General features: G+C 38.1%; 1 protein-coding gene across 1 annotated transcript in view; it reads right to left on the reverse strand.

Annotated features, from left to right (window-relative positions):
- Positions 1 to 15,486, reverse strand: part of NAPRT (nicotinate phosphoribosyltransferase) — a 1,644,161-nt gene that overhangs the window by 21,006 nt on the left and 1,607,669 nt on the right. The window contains exon 12 of the mRNA XM_044067330.1: positions 4,438 to 4,545. Within this exon, the coding sequence (XP_043923265.1) occupies positions 4,438 to 4,545 (108 nt within the window). The remainder of the gene's footprint in view (positions 1 to 4,437; positions 4,546 to 15,486) is intronic.

Raw genomic sequence — 15,486 nt, forward strand, 5'->3', positions numbered from 1 at the left:
CTTAGTGTATATATTTAGCAGGGGATGTGGGGGGCATAGGTGTTTTGTTTGTCTATATGTATTGATGTGTTGTTGTTCAAGCTTTTGGGCTTGATAATGTGGGTTTCACTCATCTAAGTTTTTGATTATGTGATAGACACACACACACACACACACACACACACATATATATATATATATATATATATATATATATATATATATATATATATATATAACTTTTGGAAAGAAGGGATGTAAAATATGTGCATAACTTTAAGATATTTGGCATCTGTAGAGTATACATGAGTTGAGAACATACATCATGTGGTCTAGTATACTTCATCTAATGGGCAGTCTAATGTAAATGTGAATGGTGATGGCTGCAGACAGTCTGTATATGTTTATTTTGAGCCATGATCATTCTGAACACTAATGTCTGACTGCAAATAGACAAGAGGAAGTGAGGATTGAGCACATTTGTACTATAATTATATATAATGTATGCATTATAAATGCTCTTTATTTTTTCCTGCTATTAATTTCTACAAGCTTACATTTGAAGGGAATACACCCTGCCATATTCATATATCTTCCCTGAGATTCAGAAAAAAAACTGTGGTCACGTAAAATGCCTAGTACAGGTACAGCAGTTTATGCGATCACAAAAACTAAAATTCAGACCTCATTATCAGCTAAGAGCTTGGCTCAAAAGCGTTGAATTTGAGGCTGACTACTTTTTTTTTTAGCTTATATGTTTTTTGGTTTCTGGAAACTTGTTCGTGGTTTGACTCTTTTGTGTTTTGGATCTAATTCTGTAGTTCAAAGTTTCCCGAGCTCATATAGTTTTTTTTGATTACAAGTTCTTCAATGGACCCCTTAGTTTTTTTCTCTCTCCTCTTTATTCGTCTTATAAGGCTTTGGTCCCCTCTTTTGTTAGGGCGTGTTCTTTCTTTCTGTTCGTAGCTTCGTTCAGCCCTCTCCCAGCAGTGGTGCGTTCTTTAAGCGGGCCTGTTTGGAGAGCCTCAGCAGGCTGGGTGGGGCTCCACCTGGACCGTGGGGTCACCGTCGGGTCCAGGAGAGACCACGGTGCATTGTCAGTACGTGGAATCCACAGGGTCCAGGCCGTGTAATAATCAGGGAATGGTTCCCATGGGAGGCGTTGTCAGCACTTCACCACTCACACATACAGGCCACTTTGGCATTCAACAAGCGAGGGATCCTGAGTCTAGTCAACCCACTGGCAAATAGCAGCTTCTGACAGGTCTTATCCCTTCGGGTCTGGGCAACATGAATCTGGGACAAACTCGAACAAGCCTGGAGGAACTCCATGAGACAAGTCCATTTTCCTCAAGTAAGAGCAAAGATCTTGCCCGGAAAAGCTCAATCTAGCGCCCCTAAACATTCCTTTCGCGTCCTAAACTCCGCCTACAATTTCTTTGGCTCTGCGTTTTTCTCAGGGGAGTTACCAACAACCTGAATTTGCCCTCAGGGGTTAATCGACAATTTCTTAACTTTACTGCTCGGCAGAGTTCGAGGCCTCTGCTCCCGCTCTGCTGGCCTCGGTCTCATATTTTCCACCTCCACTTTCTGATGATGTTGTTTTTCCCAGTTTGATCCACCAGTTGAAGAACATTGCTTCATTCTCCCATCGCCAACCTTCTCACTCCCTTAATATGGTCTCCCAAAATCACACCACATCATTCTCTGGATCCCCTCTCCTGGATTCTGGATCCTCAATCTTCCCCTCATCTCTCTGCCCCTGCTGGAGTTCACTTGGAACTGCAGCTCCAAGTCAACAATCTTAGGACTTCCGTTATTAGGTCTGCTTGCTCTCATTCCTTCTCCAAACAGGATAAACGCTGCACAGGGCAAGTTTAGGAACCTTTTTCAGACAGTTCTCTGTGCCTTAAATATTTCTTTTTGTTCTCTTTTTATCTCTGGCCTCTGCGGTTTCTCTCTAAATTAACTGGACCCTTTTGTCTTCTTTTCCTATTAGACAGATTTCAGCACAGGATTGCTTCTTTACGGGTGATGGAGTACAATTTAAGGGTACTCCTTACAGCTCCGAAATTATTCTCAAAACCTGTTTTTTTAAAGGCCTTCCCAGTTTCTCAAGGTTGGATACCTTGGGACTTGGGTTTTTTTAGGGACCCAGGCCCTTACTGCTCTTTCCTGGACACCCTCTGCAGCCTGATTTTCCACTCCTTTGCTGCTCAAGACTGCTTTAGCCTAAATTCTATTTTCAGAAGCCTCCACTTTCTGGAGCTTATTTGTGGTGTCAAACCGCCTACCTTTTCTTTCTTTCTTTTAGAGGTGTTCTTACACCAGGACCAATCCATCTCTTTTTCGAAGGTCTCTTCTTGAATCCCCAGTAATCAGTCAAATCCAATTTGCCTTTTTTCCCAGTCAATGAGATTACAAATGCATCAATCAAACATACAAAACAAATTAATACAAATATTACGTTTTTAATGACACAGCTACATTAAGAAGGAAATCAATTTCGTCGCACTTCTTGCTATTCTCTTCTGTTGTAAGCAATGTCTGTAAATGCTCACTCTAAATCACTCTATCTTTGCAATTGCTAAGCATATGTGCAGGCATACTATTGGACACCTCAGTCCTCCATTCAGGCAGACCTACCCTCACTATTTCGCTCTCCTTTTCCTTCCTTCAAGTCTTTAAGTTGCGGATGATATCTCTACCGCCCTACGCGGCCTAACGCCTCATACTTTCTCATTACCATTTCTCTTGTTTCTTTTCATTGGCATTGAGTCTTGGCTGGGCTCAGCTCATCTCGTGCTCAGCGATGCTCAATGCATTCAGGTAACCCACGCAGGTAGCTAGGGACTCTGTCCCCCAGTGGAATTTTCCCTGCAGAGCATATGAAGTCTTTTTACTCTTTCAGCGTTCCGGCATACTCTTCCACGTGACTTCATTCGGACCTGATCATCTCATCCCTCCCCTGACCTTTTATAGAGTATTTATATGTTTTTTTAGTACTGGGTCGTGTGTTAGTCAACTCAATCAATCTGGTCAGTCAGGGCTTGGCAGGGGGTTATGGGAGAGGAGAGCTAGGGAGGGCTCGAAGCTTTTGAATTGCCGGCTCGGATCCGAGATCGGATCCGATACCCACAGGTTGCATCCGAATGAAGTCACCTACTCAGATGGAACGTTATGGAGAGTACATAACTTCTAATTCTCATGTATCTGAATTGCATGTTCCTAATGCTCATATTAAAACCCCTTTGTAGCTGTAGTGTCTTCTGGCAGCCCAAGCATTGTGCTGGTACAGGCAGCATACCTCTGAATTGTCCAGACTTTTACAGAACATCCCTGATGCTGCTAAATATGCTTGCCCTGCCCTAGTAACACTCAGAACTGCAGTTAGTCAATAATGCCAGACTTTAGAGTTTCATGCTTCTTACTCTTTAGAAAATGCATGATGATGCTAAACTTGTTGTTCTATTAACTTTTTAAGTGAATTACAGTAATATTTAAATTGTCCCTAATTTTGTCCCCATTATTTTTGGCTTTGTCTGGATTATTTGATCAATGACGTTGAGAGGTATGACATGCACACAAACACACAAACTTCCATACATTCCCAGAAGCACACCAAAATAAACTCACTACCCCCCCCCCGCTCCACTTGATCAGACTCACAGACACAATCACACATCCACCCACATGCACACTCTGATACCACACACAGCCACATTCTTGATCCCCAACCCAACCCCCAACTGCAACCACCCAGGCAGACACACACACACACACACACACACACACACACACACTTACACACACAGCCATCTGACTACATTCATACCCCCATAGACATGCGCACACACACTGTCACATGCCCACTTCTGTGTCTCCTCTGACCTTAGCTGAACATACCTGCATTTTGTCTTCTTCCATTGTATTTAGTGGGTGACCACTGCCATTGTCTGAGCTAAATTTCTCAGACAACCTTGGTAATTTATTCAGCTGAGAAATTCTCTAAGTTGCTCAGCATCATAAACTGGTAGCCTCATGCATTTCATGGGGAGGGGAAAGCACATGGTTAATTAACATTAGACATTCTCCCAGCTTGCCTCATTACAATGCATCATGGCCAGCAGGACTGCCCTCTGAGCTGATTCTTCCGCTCATGGAAAATGAGTGCAGTAGAATGGTCTCTGACTCAGAAAAAGCTACTGTGAGGCAATTAGCTGCTCATGGTAAGGCTGTGACCCATGGTAACCATTTTCTGAATCCCAGGGTTATCTGTAAATAAGTGTTTGCAATATAGTACTTCACTGTCTTTTGCCCAAGGCTACATCATAAAAGTTAACAGTAAAATGGATTATGTTCTTATGATCATCATCTTTGACTTAATCTCTTAAAATATTCCATCTGCAGTTTTTTCTATAGAAACTTCAATAAAGGATATATTATTTGCTTCCTTACCTTGTATGGCTTTGGTTTGCTAAGCCGCTTGTGTTCCTCACCAAGCATAAGTAGAGAACATTGTGAATATTCCCGTACATCCATTACACTGGGAAGTGGACTGCAAATCTAAAAGTAACAGAAGAGATACAAACATTACATATTTTTTTCAGTGAATGAAACAGTTTATAGTGTATGATGGAATGTGATTCTTGCAAAGCAACCCACTCAGAATTTCATTGTTCATTATAGTTGGAAACTTACAACAACATATCACCTACAATGATTTATTTACTTTCTTACAAATATAATTCTACCTTGTATCCTAGACAGACTTAACTGTAAACTGTCTGCTACTCTATTTACATATTAAGCTTTACTATATCTACAACTGTATTTAATAATGTACTAAGTTAAACAGTATTTTTCTGTAATAGAATAGAATGTAATGTTTAAACACAACTGTAAATTGTAAAAATGTCTGTACTTTATGTGGAGCTTTTCTCCCTGGGTATCTGCTGAAAATGGGTTTTTGACCCACTCAGACTTTCCCGGTCAATAAATAAGTAGTATGAACATACTTAAGTCAAATCAACATATCTGATGCATAAACTTTCTACACAATTAAAACGAAAGTAGGATTCCATCTCTCACATAAAGTAAAATGGCAGTGTCAGACATTGCAATGTAATATTTCAATACCTTATATTAAATTAGCTGCAATATGGTAAAAAATATAATGTCCATAGCCTGCATCAATGGCATAAAGGAATAAAGTCCTGATTAAAGTCCAGGTGACCAAAGTGCTTGGGCATCTGATGCCACAGGTAGACAGGAGGGATATGCCCATCTTGGAGGAGAGGGTCAATGGTTTTCACCTGGCTTGTGTCATTGATCCAATGACAGGTCTCTGCTGGTTAGCAAAGGCTCTTCATGAAGTGGGGGGTTGCAGTGCGGAAGTCATAAGTGTGACCACAAAAGCAGGTGAAGACAGGCCTTGTTGGCTCATGTGAAGGAGCACACATGCATGGAGAGAGAGAGAGGTGTAGGTGCCCTGATGGTAACAAAAGTTCTTATGTCACTATTAGGACAGGGTTAAGCCATAATAATAAAAAAATGCTTTCATTGCCATGATGTCAGCAAGAGATCTAAGCATCCTCATGGCTTCCTGGAGGATGGCCCCACAAAGGCAGCATACTGTCTGATCAAGGGGAGGCTTGATGGTCAACAGGCATGGTGGCAAAATCATACAAAAAAAGCTATGTCCAGCCATTTCTTATAATCACCTCCATCTACTTCTGGTTTGCATGAGCTGCAGTCTACACTGGCAACCATGTGCTGCAAGGCAGTGGCTAGCTGCAGATGTGGAATAAATCCATCAAACAGCATATGTGCAGACAGATGCACAGACACACACGCAACACTCTTACATTCATACTCATACCTAGAGACCATTTATCTTTGCTAGCTGACCTCCCAGCATTTTTCTAGACACCCTGATTAAAACCCATGTGAACAAGGGGATAGCATGCCAACTATACATAGAAATCACCCCAGATGAGAGTTAAACCAGGGGTCCAAGTCCTATGAGACAGAAATGGTAAATACCATCCAAGCCAGAATGCTGCTTTCTTATAATTCCTGACCTTTTGAGTAGCCATCTTCCTTCCCCACAGTCCATGTCATTAATAACAGCAGTTATTGTCCTAAACCTACTGTCTTTCTTATCTATTCCTCCTTTGTCTCTCTGGTGGAGTAGCCTTCCTCAAAGCTGCTTTCATAATCTGATCCGCTAGCATTTCTCTTCCCAAGCTATATAAAGACACCCCCATGCTTCATTTATTGTGTGCTCTTGCACCTACATCAGTTTCCTCCTTATTGGGAACATCCCAAGAGGAATCATATGTCCTTAAATGTGGCATCCCACATCACTCGTACCTTACTCTCTATTATTTCACTTATTCTGAGCTCATTAACTATGTTTCTTGACATCCCTCTATTCTCCCTCATTTAGTTAAGCCTTTTTCTCTCCATACTTACTTGTTAACTCAAAATGCTAGTCCTTCCTTGTTAACTTGTGTCACACTTCCCCTTAATAACCCTTACTAGTCTTACAGCAATATGTTTTTTGTTATTCCCCTACTTACATCTCCCTTATTAATGCTGTTATTATCATTACAGATTTGGTTCTATATTACATTTAAAACAACTCACTTTTAAGACTTTCCGAACCTAAAAATGTACATAACCAGTATCACAGAAGACATATTTCTGTATTCCCCTTTCTTCTATACTGCCTTGGTTACTACTACAACAGAAGCATAACATTCACACAATTTAGAGCAGAAAGTTCTACATCTATGTGGGACATTTATGCAGTTATGCTTAGGCAACATGTTCTTGTCGACAGAAAAAATTCTCATGTCTACTTTTCTCAATAGAAAATGCCTCCAATTCCAATTAGTGCCATTTAAATTATGCTGACTCTTTTTTTTTTGCTCCTTCAGGTCAGTTGATAAAAGTTTCTAATTATAGTATCAACCCATTCAATGTCCCAGTATGACTTCAGTTTATTCTTTTAGTCCCATAAAGTTTCACACTTTATTCCCTTCTGATTTTTCTGCATGTTATCTTATTTTTTCTCTCCTCCTTAATATCACCTCCTTCATCCCCTTAATGTCCTGTTCTGTGGACTATTGTTTATACTGTACAGTTTCTAGCCTGAGTAATCTAGCAACCCCACTCTCAACCCTTACATTTAGAAAATGTCTGCCCTTTTTTGGTGAACTATTTACACTGTACGCTTTCCAACTTGCGTGCTTCAACAACATCTTCTATCATTATAATCACCTATTTTTCACATATCAAGTCTGTCTTTCTGGTGAATTATTTACACTCTGCAGTTTCTAATGTGTCATCCAGGAACCCCTTCTTCCATCCTTACATTCCATTTTGTATATGATGTCCTTTTTATATCACTAGCACCAACTTTTTGGCCCATTACCCCATTACCCCCCCCCCCAATGATCTCTGCTTGTCCTGACCTACTCTCTGCACTCTTCTTTCAAGTTTTTCTTCCTGTGTTAACTTCTTTCCAACAGGTGTTATATACATGGCTACATACATTTTATATTCTGATACCCCTGCCCACCTCTCTGCCTACCCCAGATCTTACACACCCTCTTCTTCCCCATTATCGTCATATGACTGATACATCTGTAGCTCTTCAGCATCTCAAAACTAATAAGTAATGTGTAGAACAAAGTGTTCCATTCAGAACAGGAACATCCCCATTTCACTTGCAAGTGCTAATCAAAGCACAATACTCAGATATGAAACAACTCACTTGTTCGCCAACTAATAATTTCCACAGATAAGTCTTACCTTCCATAAGAATTCAGGCAAGTGTTACACTATTAAAACTGAAAATGGACTTGAGGAAAACAAGATCTCCTGTAGCCAATGAATTCAGTCAAATGCTATATTGCATACATACTACTGCATCAATCTAAAGTACTGACCTCTATAAATACTGCATAGTTTTTCAGAAGTTTAGTTAAGTTCTGTGGAGGGTTTGGCATAATGCTTATGGTCTTACAAGGTACAGGGTTTGATTCTGACATCTGCTTATTGGCTAGGCTTGTAACAGTCTGCAGACTGATAGCTTAGTATGAAGCTATGAACACGTTATGTTGCAAACTATTAGCATGGGCAATTCACTTGATTGAACATGCATGCATTGGCTTACATTTGGTTGGATTTTGCTCAGTAAAACTACTATTTGTTTAATCTTGTCAAATTTCCAAGTACTGCTATATAAAATATCCCAAGATGCTATGACCTTGAAGATTGTCATACTAACTAAACTGGATATGGAGGTTGGAGGGTTTGCTCTTAAGTGTTATGGATTTGTTTTTATCATTGTCAGAATACTGAGAAATTACAGTTTAGTGGAACTACTGTTCAGGATATGTAGTGTGTCCAAATTGGGGGGTGTAGCCTCAGCTTCAGGCTAATATGCAGGAATTTAACAAATGCTGCCTTACACATACAGATGCACAGCACTGTACAATATTAAAACAACTCAATGCAACTGCATCAAAAATAATTAGATAACCAAATTACCAATATTCAAACAGATGAGCAACATTAACATAACTTTTTCTAAGGAATATACAATGTTAGATATTCAGCTGCATGTAAAGAATTCAGGCAGGCGCTATCTTCCCTGTTTGTGAACAGAGAATGCAACAATAAAACAGCTACTAAGCATAATACAAAACATATTTATATTACACTAATTAGAAAATTAAGCTCAGGCAAATAAAATAGACTGCACTGTGGTGAAATAAGTGTTTCTGTGACCATGATATTGTGTGTATCACTCTTACTGCATTTCATTCATTCAGTCAAATCCAAACAACAATATATCATACTGCAGTTTACATTATATATATATATATATATATATATATATATATATATATACATACAGCAGTGATGAGGTAACTGTAAAAAATTAAGTTATTTTCCACCTTATGGGTTCTGTTTCATGCTGCCTTCTTTGATCTCGATATCAGCCTGCATAAAAATTGCTATGAAGCAGAGCAAGCAACAAACAGGCAGCCCATGTGGGTAACGCCCGAGTCACACAAGTAGTTCAACAGCAAAGTAAAACAAAATATTAGCTCACAAAGATCCAGAGTAAATAAGAAAGTCTTAAGTTACTTGAAAAAAGCACTTGTAGGTGTAAAAGCTTGTGTTTTACATTGTTCTGTAACAAAGTATCTTTATCTCCAATGGCTCCCAGTGCTTTGATGTAGCAAAGCAACTCAGCTTAGCACAGCTGCCCAACTACCATATGTATATTATATACTGTACCTTTTTCATTTTATAATTATATACCTTTGCAAACTACTATGCATCCATACCAATAGAACCTGGCAATGTCTGTCTAAGCTGCTATCAGTAAAACTCCAGGACAAAGAGAAAGTGAAAAATCAGTTAAGGGTGATACAGTGTACACTGATACAACAAGATGCAACCATATGTAATGTAATGAATGGTGAGACAGGGAATAGAAGGAGATGGATAGTGAAAATCCATAAGTACTAAATCAATATCTTTGCTTATTAAAAAAGAACAGCAAATTGCCATGTCCATTCAGTATATACGCCCAGGATAAGAGTCCTGTCCTACCAAAAAACAAAATAGTCTAAAAGAACCCTCAAAACTAAACACATGGAAGGCAATTGTTCCTAAAGGAATTAATCTAAGACTTCTTAAAAGAGCTGAAATGAAAAAAAATTGGAGGTAAAAATCATTATGTTTTAACAGATCATGGGACAAAGGCAAAGTGCCTGATGTCAGAAAGAGAGCAAATGGTGTTTCCTTTTATCACACATAGTAAGACAGAGATGAGAAATAAACAGCAGAACTATCAGCTTGAGTTATTCTGCAGGGAAACTGACAATGCATAGAGGTCAATGGAGAACAGGACAGAAAACACTAGAGATTTATAAAACATACCTTTCAACCTGCAAACATTGAGAATAGGTGCAAACTGCAAAGTTCCTTGAAAAGTAGGTACATTCAGCCAAAAATGTGAACATCTGATTAGCATATAATCTGAATACAAAACAGCACATAACCCTTCCCACTTCTAATTAGAATGTGGAATACCACTCAGAAACATATTTAAAAAATGATGGAAAAATATAATCACATTATCAAAGAGACAGTGTAAAATCTGTAGTAGACTTTAATAAACTATATCATGAAATTCTACAACACAATATCATTTATTTTTGCTTCTGAAAAGGACGTTAGATGCAAGTCTTCTTTCTTTAAATTATTGGTGCCACTAGTATGTTAGTCGCTTCAAAGTGATGAAAAGGATTCAGAAAATTGTGTGAAGAGGCAAATCAAGCCTGAAAATAGGGACATACCTTCAAAAATAGGTACATGTGGAAGGGTAAATCAGGCCTGACAATAGATATGTTCCTCCAAAATAGAAGGTCTAGTCACACAGGGAATGACTTTCTGGACAAAGCTAAGCACATTTGACAAATAATTAATGTAGCAGAATAAAGAAAGCTATGAACAAGGCCTACACAAACTACTGAAGCAGCTGAGGTAGTACCATGTGAAAGGATGGTACCTAAATTGACCTGGAGAACATTTACTGTAATAATTTAGAATTATATTTCTAATTAATGTCCTTGAACCCAAACATGTTAAAATATAAATACAATCTTAAAACACAGAAAAACAATTTATAATTGAACAAATAGTATAAACAGCAGTAGAAGCAGCTTTAAACTTAAGAATGGAATAGTAAAGCACTGAGTCACCTGGACAGTTCTTCAGAGAGCTGTCTTATGTTTAAATGCCCTCTCTGCCTGGCGTTAAGATGAAAACGTTAAAAAAGGGTCCTCAGACCAGGCCACCTAACTACCTAATGAATGAACAATAGTTAAGTAAAATTAATATTCTCCTGAAGAGTTAGTACGATAGCAAATTCTACAGATTGGCAGCTAGGGAGGTGAAATAATGCCTACTAAAGGTTTCTAGTCACAGATTTGGTGTTACCAGCAGTTCTTCCTCAGAAGAATGAAGGTGGTGCACTGAAACACTGAGAACTAGTAGTGCTTTGAGACAGGCAGGGCCATGATCATAAAGGGGTCACAAGGACAGACTTAGAATCTTGAAGTTAGACCTTACTGCCATGGCTAGACAATGTAATTGATACAAAACCAGGGCCATATGTTCAAATAAAGTATAGTACTGTTCTCTAGTTGTTGAGTTTTGACTCCTCTGCGACCATTCTAGATATGACTCTGACAGATTTGGGTATCAAGAATTACAACAGACAAGATAAGTGGATACCAGTGCATGGATAATAGTATTGAGATCATTCTGATGGATAAGTCAGATGTTCTTGCAGTGACAATAAGACAATTCCATAACAGCAAATGTATGTTTCCTAAACATTAACAGGATAAAACAATTCTGAGCTTTTATTCTTCTAAGCATTGTTAAGGTTGAGGTCTTGCTCCAAAGTAGCTCAACTGTTTGGGTGCTTAACAATAAGCATTGTTAAGATCTAGGTCTTGCTCTAAAGTAGCTCTGAATGAGGAAATTATTTATCTGTTTTTGGAGCGTAATCACGGTGCTTCGTGCATTACATATTATTTATGGAAAGACAGACAAACTATCACTGTAAAATCAATTTTATTGTTCACAAAATATTTGCATTTAAATACTGCTTTTTAAGTTAATTTTTCAGAAAATGCTCTATAATGCAAGGATGTGTATAGGCTGCTCTATAATGCAAGGATGACCATAGGCTGCTAGAGGTGTGACATTCCACACCACATGGGTGTTAATGAGTTGGGAAAGTACAGCTGTGTTTAGTAAACTTACCATAACAGTAGATGTTCAAATGATCATTGCTGCCTGCCAACAAGGAGAGGGAAAGTGAGCCCTGAAAGGACAATGCTAGGAAGAACAAAAAATAAATAATCACACCATGGCATAAACAACACATAAAAAATAAGGGGGATGGAGGAAGCAGCTACTGCATTAATAATCGCTAGAGCATCAACTGTTATGATAAGTATACTTACACCACTGTACTGTGTTCATCATATTGTAATGGGAATTATAAAAAAAACATATTATAGTGAAGGTAAGTTCTTTCTTTTATTAATGATGTAATTCTGAATGCTTAGAGATGGATGCCAGATACTCTAACTGCAGTTTGAGATGGAATGTTACATTCTTTCATGTTATTGTAACAGGCAGTAAAGTAGCTAGTATATGTTTCTTATTTTCTAAAGGTAAATTCTATAGCTGTATTACTAAATCCAACTAAGGGAGTAAATGGCTATGTGAAGTATCATAAAGATGTCAGAGAGGCCTATGCCACAACTAATTCTAATGAAGTTTTCTCAAGTACAAAAGTTCATTGTAAGATGGTAAACAGAGCCCAAGACATGAACTGGATGCAGCTCTCCTTATTTAGTAACAGAACAATGATAAGCTCACATAGATGTACTTTCACTCCTCAAACTGATATATACCAACTTCAATAAACATTTCAAATGGTTTCCATTCTCACCATGGATGTCAAGATTAATCTCTCGAGCTCCGTTCTTGAGGAGAATTTCTTGGGACCCATGTCTCAAACACATAATATACTTGTTATGATTGGAGACCCATTCATAATCCTCTATATTACAATACACACAAACACAGAATTATATTTTTCGCTAAAGTTTTGCAAACAGATCTCTATGGACTATTTGTAAAATTCTGATCTGTTAAGATTTTATCATACCATGTGTGTCTCATATTATACCTAATGTCTTTAAAGGCATAAAATAGTTGTCTTTGTTTTATTTTTTTGGGATCATGTTAGAAAATTCTTGATTCCCCTTATGAGTTGTGATTTGGAATAAATATTATATTTGTGTAGCCAAATATTCTGTTTATCTTCACAATATTATTTATCTTAACAGATGTTGCCTGTTACTCACATTTGAACTACAGGTATCAGCTGTGGCTTATTGTCCTAAGTGCAGAAAGCTTCCTGATGAAAAAGGGTGCCCAAACAAGTTAGTGTTTTAACTTACACCTAAGGTTTCTTTGGTACTTTGACTCTCAGGCTGCTGCTTTAATTTAGCAGTACAAATTATTTGGCTACAGCGGTATTAGAATTTAAGGTTTAAGGATTTCATCACACCTTACTTGCAACAAAATAATAAAAAAGAAATAATAAGGAAGAATAAATCTGAATGCAGTTAAGGTTTTAAGCTTGCAATTACAGCATTAGTGTTGTGTTGTATTAACATAAATTCATATCAGTGTGGTCCTGGCAATAAGGCAGAGAGAACTTTGCCTTACCTATGTGTTTGTGAGAGTGAGAGTGGGGAATAATGGAAGGCAAGGGAAATAAGATTACTACCCCTTCTAAGGGTACCCCAGCATGTTATATGTATAATAATTATGGGGCATTAAATTGCAGGTATTTAGCTAAGTGGTATGACTTTACAAAAGGAGACTTCACTTTACAATTTTGACAAACTGGGACTTCTGATCACACTAAAATAATTAATTTAAGAGAAATTTTAGAGAAAAAGGAACCAAAGTAAAGACAGATCAGTGGTTTGCTTTTAATGATTAGTATAATTAAGTTATGTACACTAAGTGGGTTAAAAGATAAAAAACAGAAACTGCTGCAACAAGGAAAAGATATGAAGACCTTGCAGGAAAAAGAAATATGGGATCCCTTTACCCAGCAGTACGTTTGAGTAATATATCTGGCAGAAGGAGGACATATCTGAAGATGATTATCCACCTTTGTCCCATTCACCCACTTTTTTTGAAGGTGGTATTCGTTTGCCTCCTATTTTCTCTACAGCTGATAGAAGCAGTCCCCAGAAAGTGGTAATAGAAGAAAAGGGACAGGAAAATAAAGTAGGGAAGAGAGAGGGAAAATATGACACAGCAACACTCTGACATACTCACTTCATGTGCTCTAAAGTAAAACAAAAGAAATATGAAACTGATGAGAGAACTAGCACTGAAACTAGTGATGAAGAAAAATAAATTGTAACACAGGCATCTCTTACACAAATTCCAACAAGTAGCTAACAATTCTGTCCATCATCCTTGGACCCTAACAGATGTACACCACATAGTTAAAGATTTTCTTAAAATAAAAGTAGAACCCTATGAAATTTAGGGAAGAATTGCATCCTATTATTGAACGCTATAACTGAAGTCTAGCTGAGCTGTGTCAGTTATTAAAAGTAGTAGTTGCTCCTGAAATTTATGGAAAACTGGTTAAAGAAGCAAGGATATGTCCAAATGCAAGGATGAGAGAATGGATATGGACTGAAACAGAACAAGGAAACACTGTTAGAAGCAATCAGTATGGTGTGCCCTAAAAGGAGAGAGTGGACAAAATGACTGGTTGTAAAGAAAATAAAGGTGAATCTCCGAGAGATTACTCAGACAAACCCAAATTAGTATTTGAAAGGTATTCTGGTCTTGAAGATCCTGTAATAGCAGCAGCAGAAGCAACAGTGGGGTCTGATATTGTGCAGGGTTTGCAATTGTAACCTCAGGTTCAAGCAGCCCTAAAAACAGATATTCCTTTATTTACAAGAAAAAAAAAACTAGAAAGTCTACTTAAGCATACAGACCATTGTACTGAGAACACAAAGAAAAAAGATGGAAGAAGAAAAAAAGCTTATGAATTAGAAAATCAAAAGTTATGAAAGGAGGGAAAATAAGGCAAGAGGTAGACAAAGGATGTGAGGTAATGATAGGCAAATGCCACCACGAAGTACATAGCAGAATGCTAGACGGGAGACAGACAGGCTCAAACTACTCGTCCTCCTCCATTTCCTGCCAATGAACCCTGTTTCAACTGTGGTAGAACTAGAAACTGGAGAGGAGAACGCCTTATAAACAGTGGCAATAGAATTGGAGCACCTGGCAATTGGACTACTGTAATGCCCCCCCCCCACCACCACCACCACCAATACCAACTCAGAGAAGTCAAGAAGCTCCATACTGGCAACACTCAAGCAAAGGGAAAGAGATAAGCTTAAATACTTGAGTTCAAATACATCAAAAGGGACCTTATGTTGAACTAAGTATAGGATATAAGGAAGTCTCATTTTTAATTGATACAGGTACCAGTCTATACTTAAACTGAGTTCAACTAGAGAAATTTCTTTATCTAGAGAAACAGCAAAAGCAGTTGGTGTAACTAATATTTGTATTGTTTATCTTGTGTCACAGCCTATGCCTATGTCCTTAGGTGCAATGGAAAAGAAACATGCATTCTTGTTAAGTACCACAGCTCTAGTAAATTTAATGGGAAGGAATCTATAATGTAAACTAGGATATACCATCTAGTGTACCCCTGAGGGAGTGTATTTGGATGTCTCTGGCAATATGTAGATGATTTACTTAACTTAACTTCCATGAAAGCAACACATTCATATGTTAACATTCTGTATGGTGATCATGTTACAATGGGGTTAGGAAATTAAC

Source organism: Protopterus annectens, chromosome 3.part1, assembly GCF_019279795.1.
Source record: "Protopterus annectens isolate FY-2018-M chromosome 3.part1, PAN1.0, whole genome shotgun sequence".
NCBI lineage: Eukaryota > Metazoa > Chordata > Ceratodontiformes > Protopteridae > Protopterus > Protopterus annectens.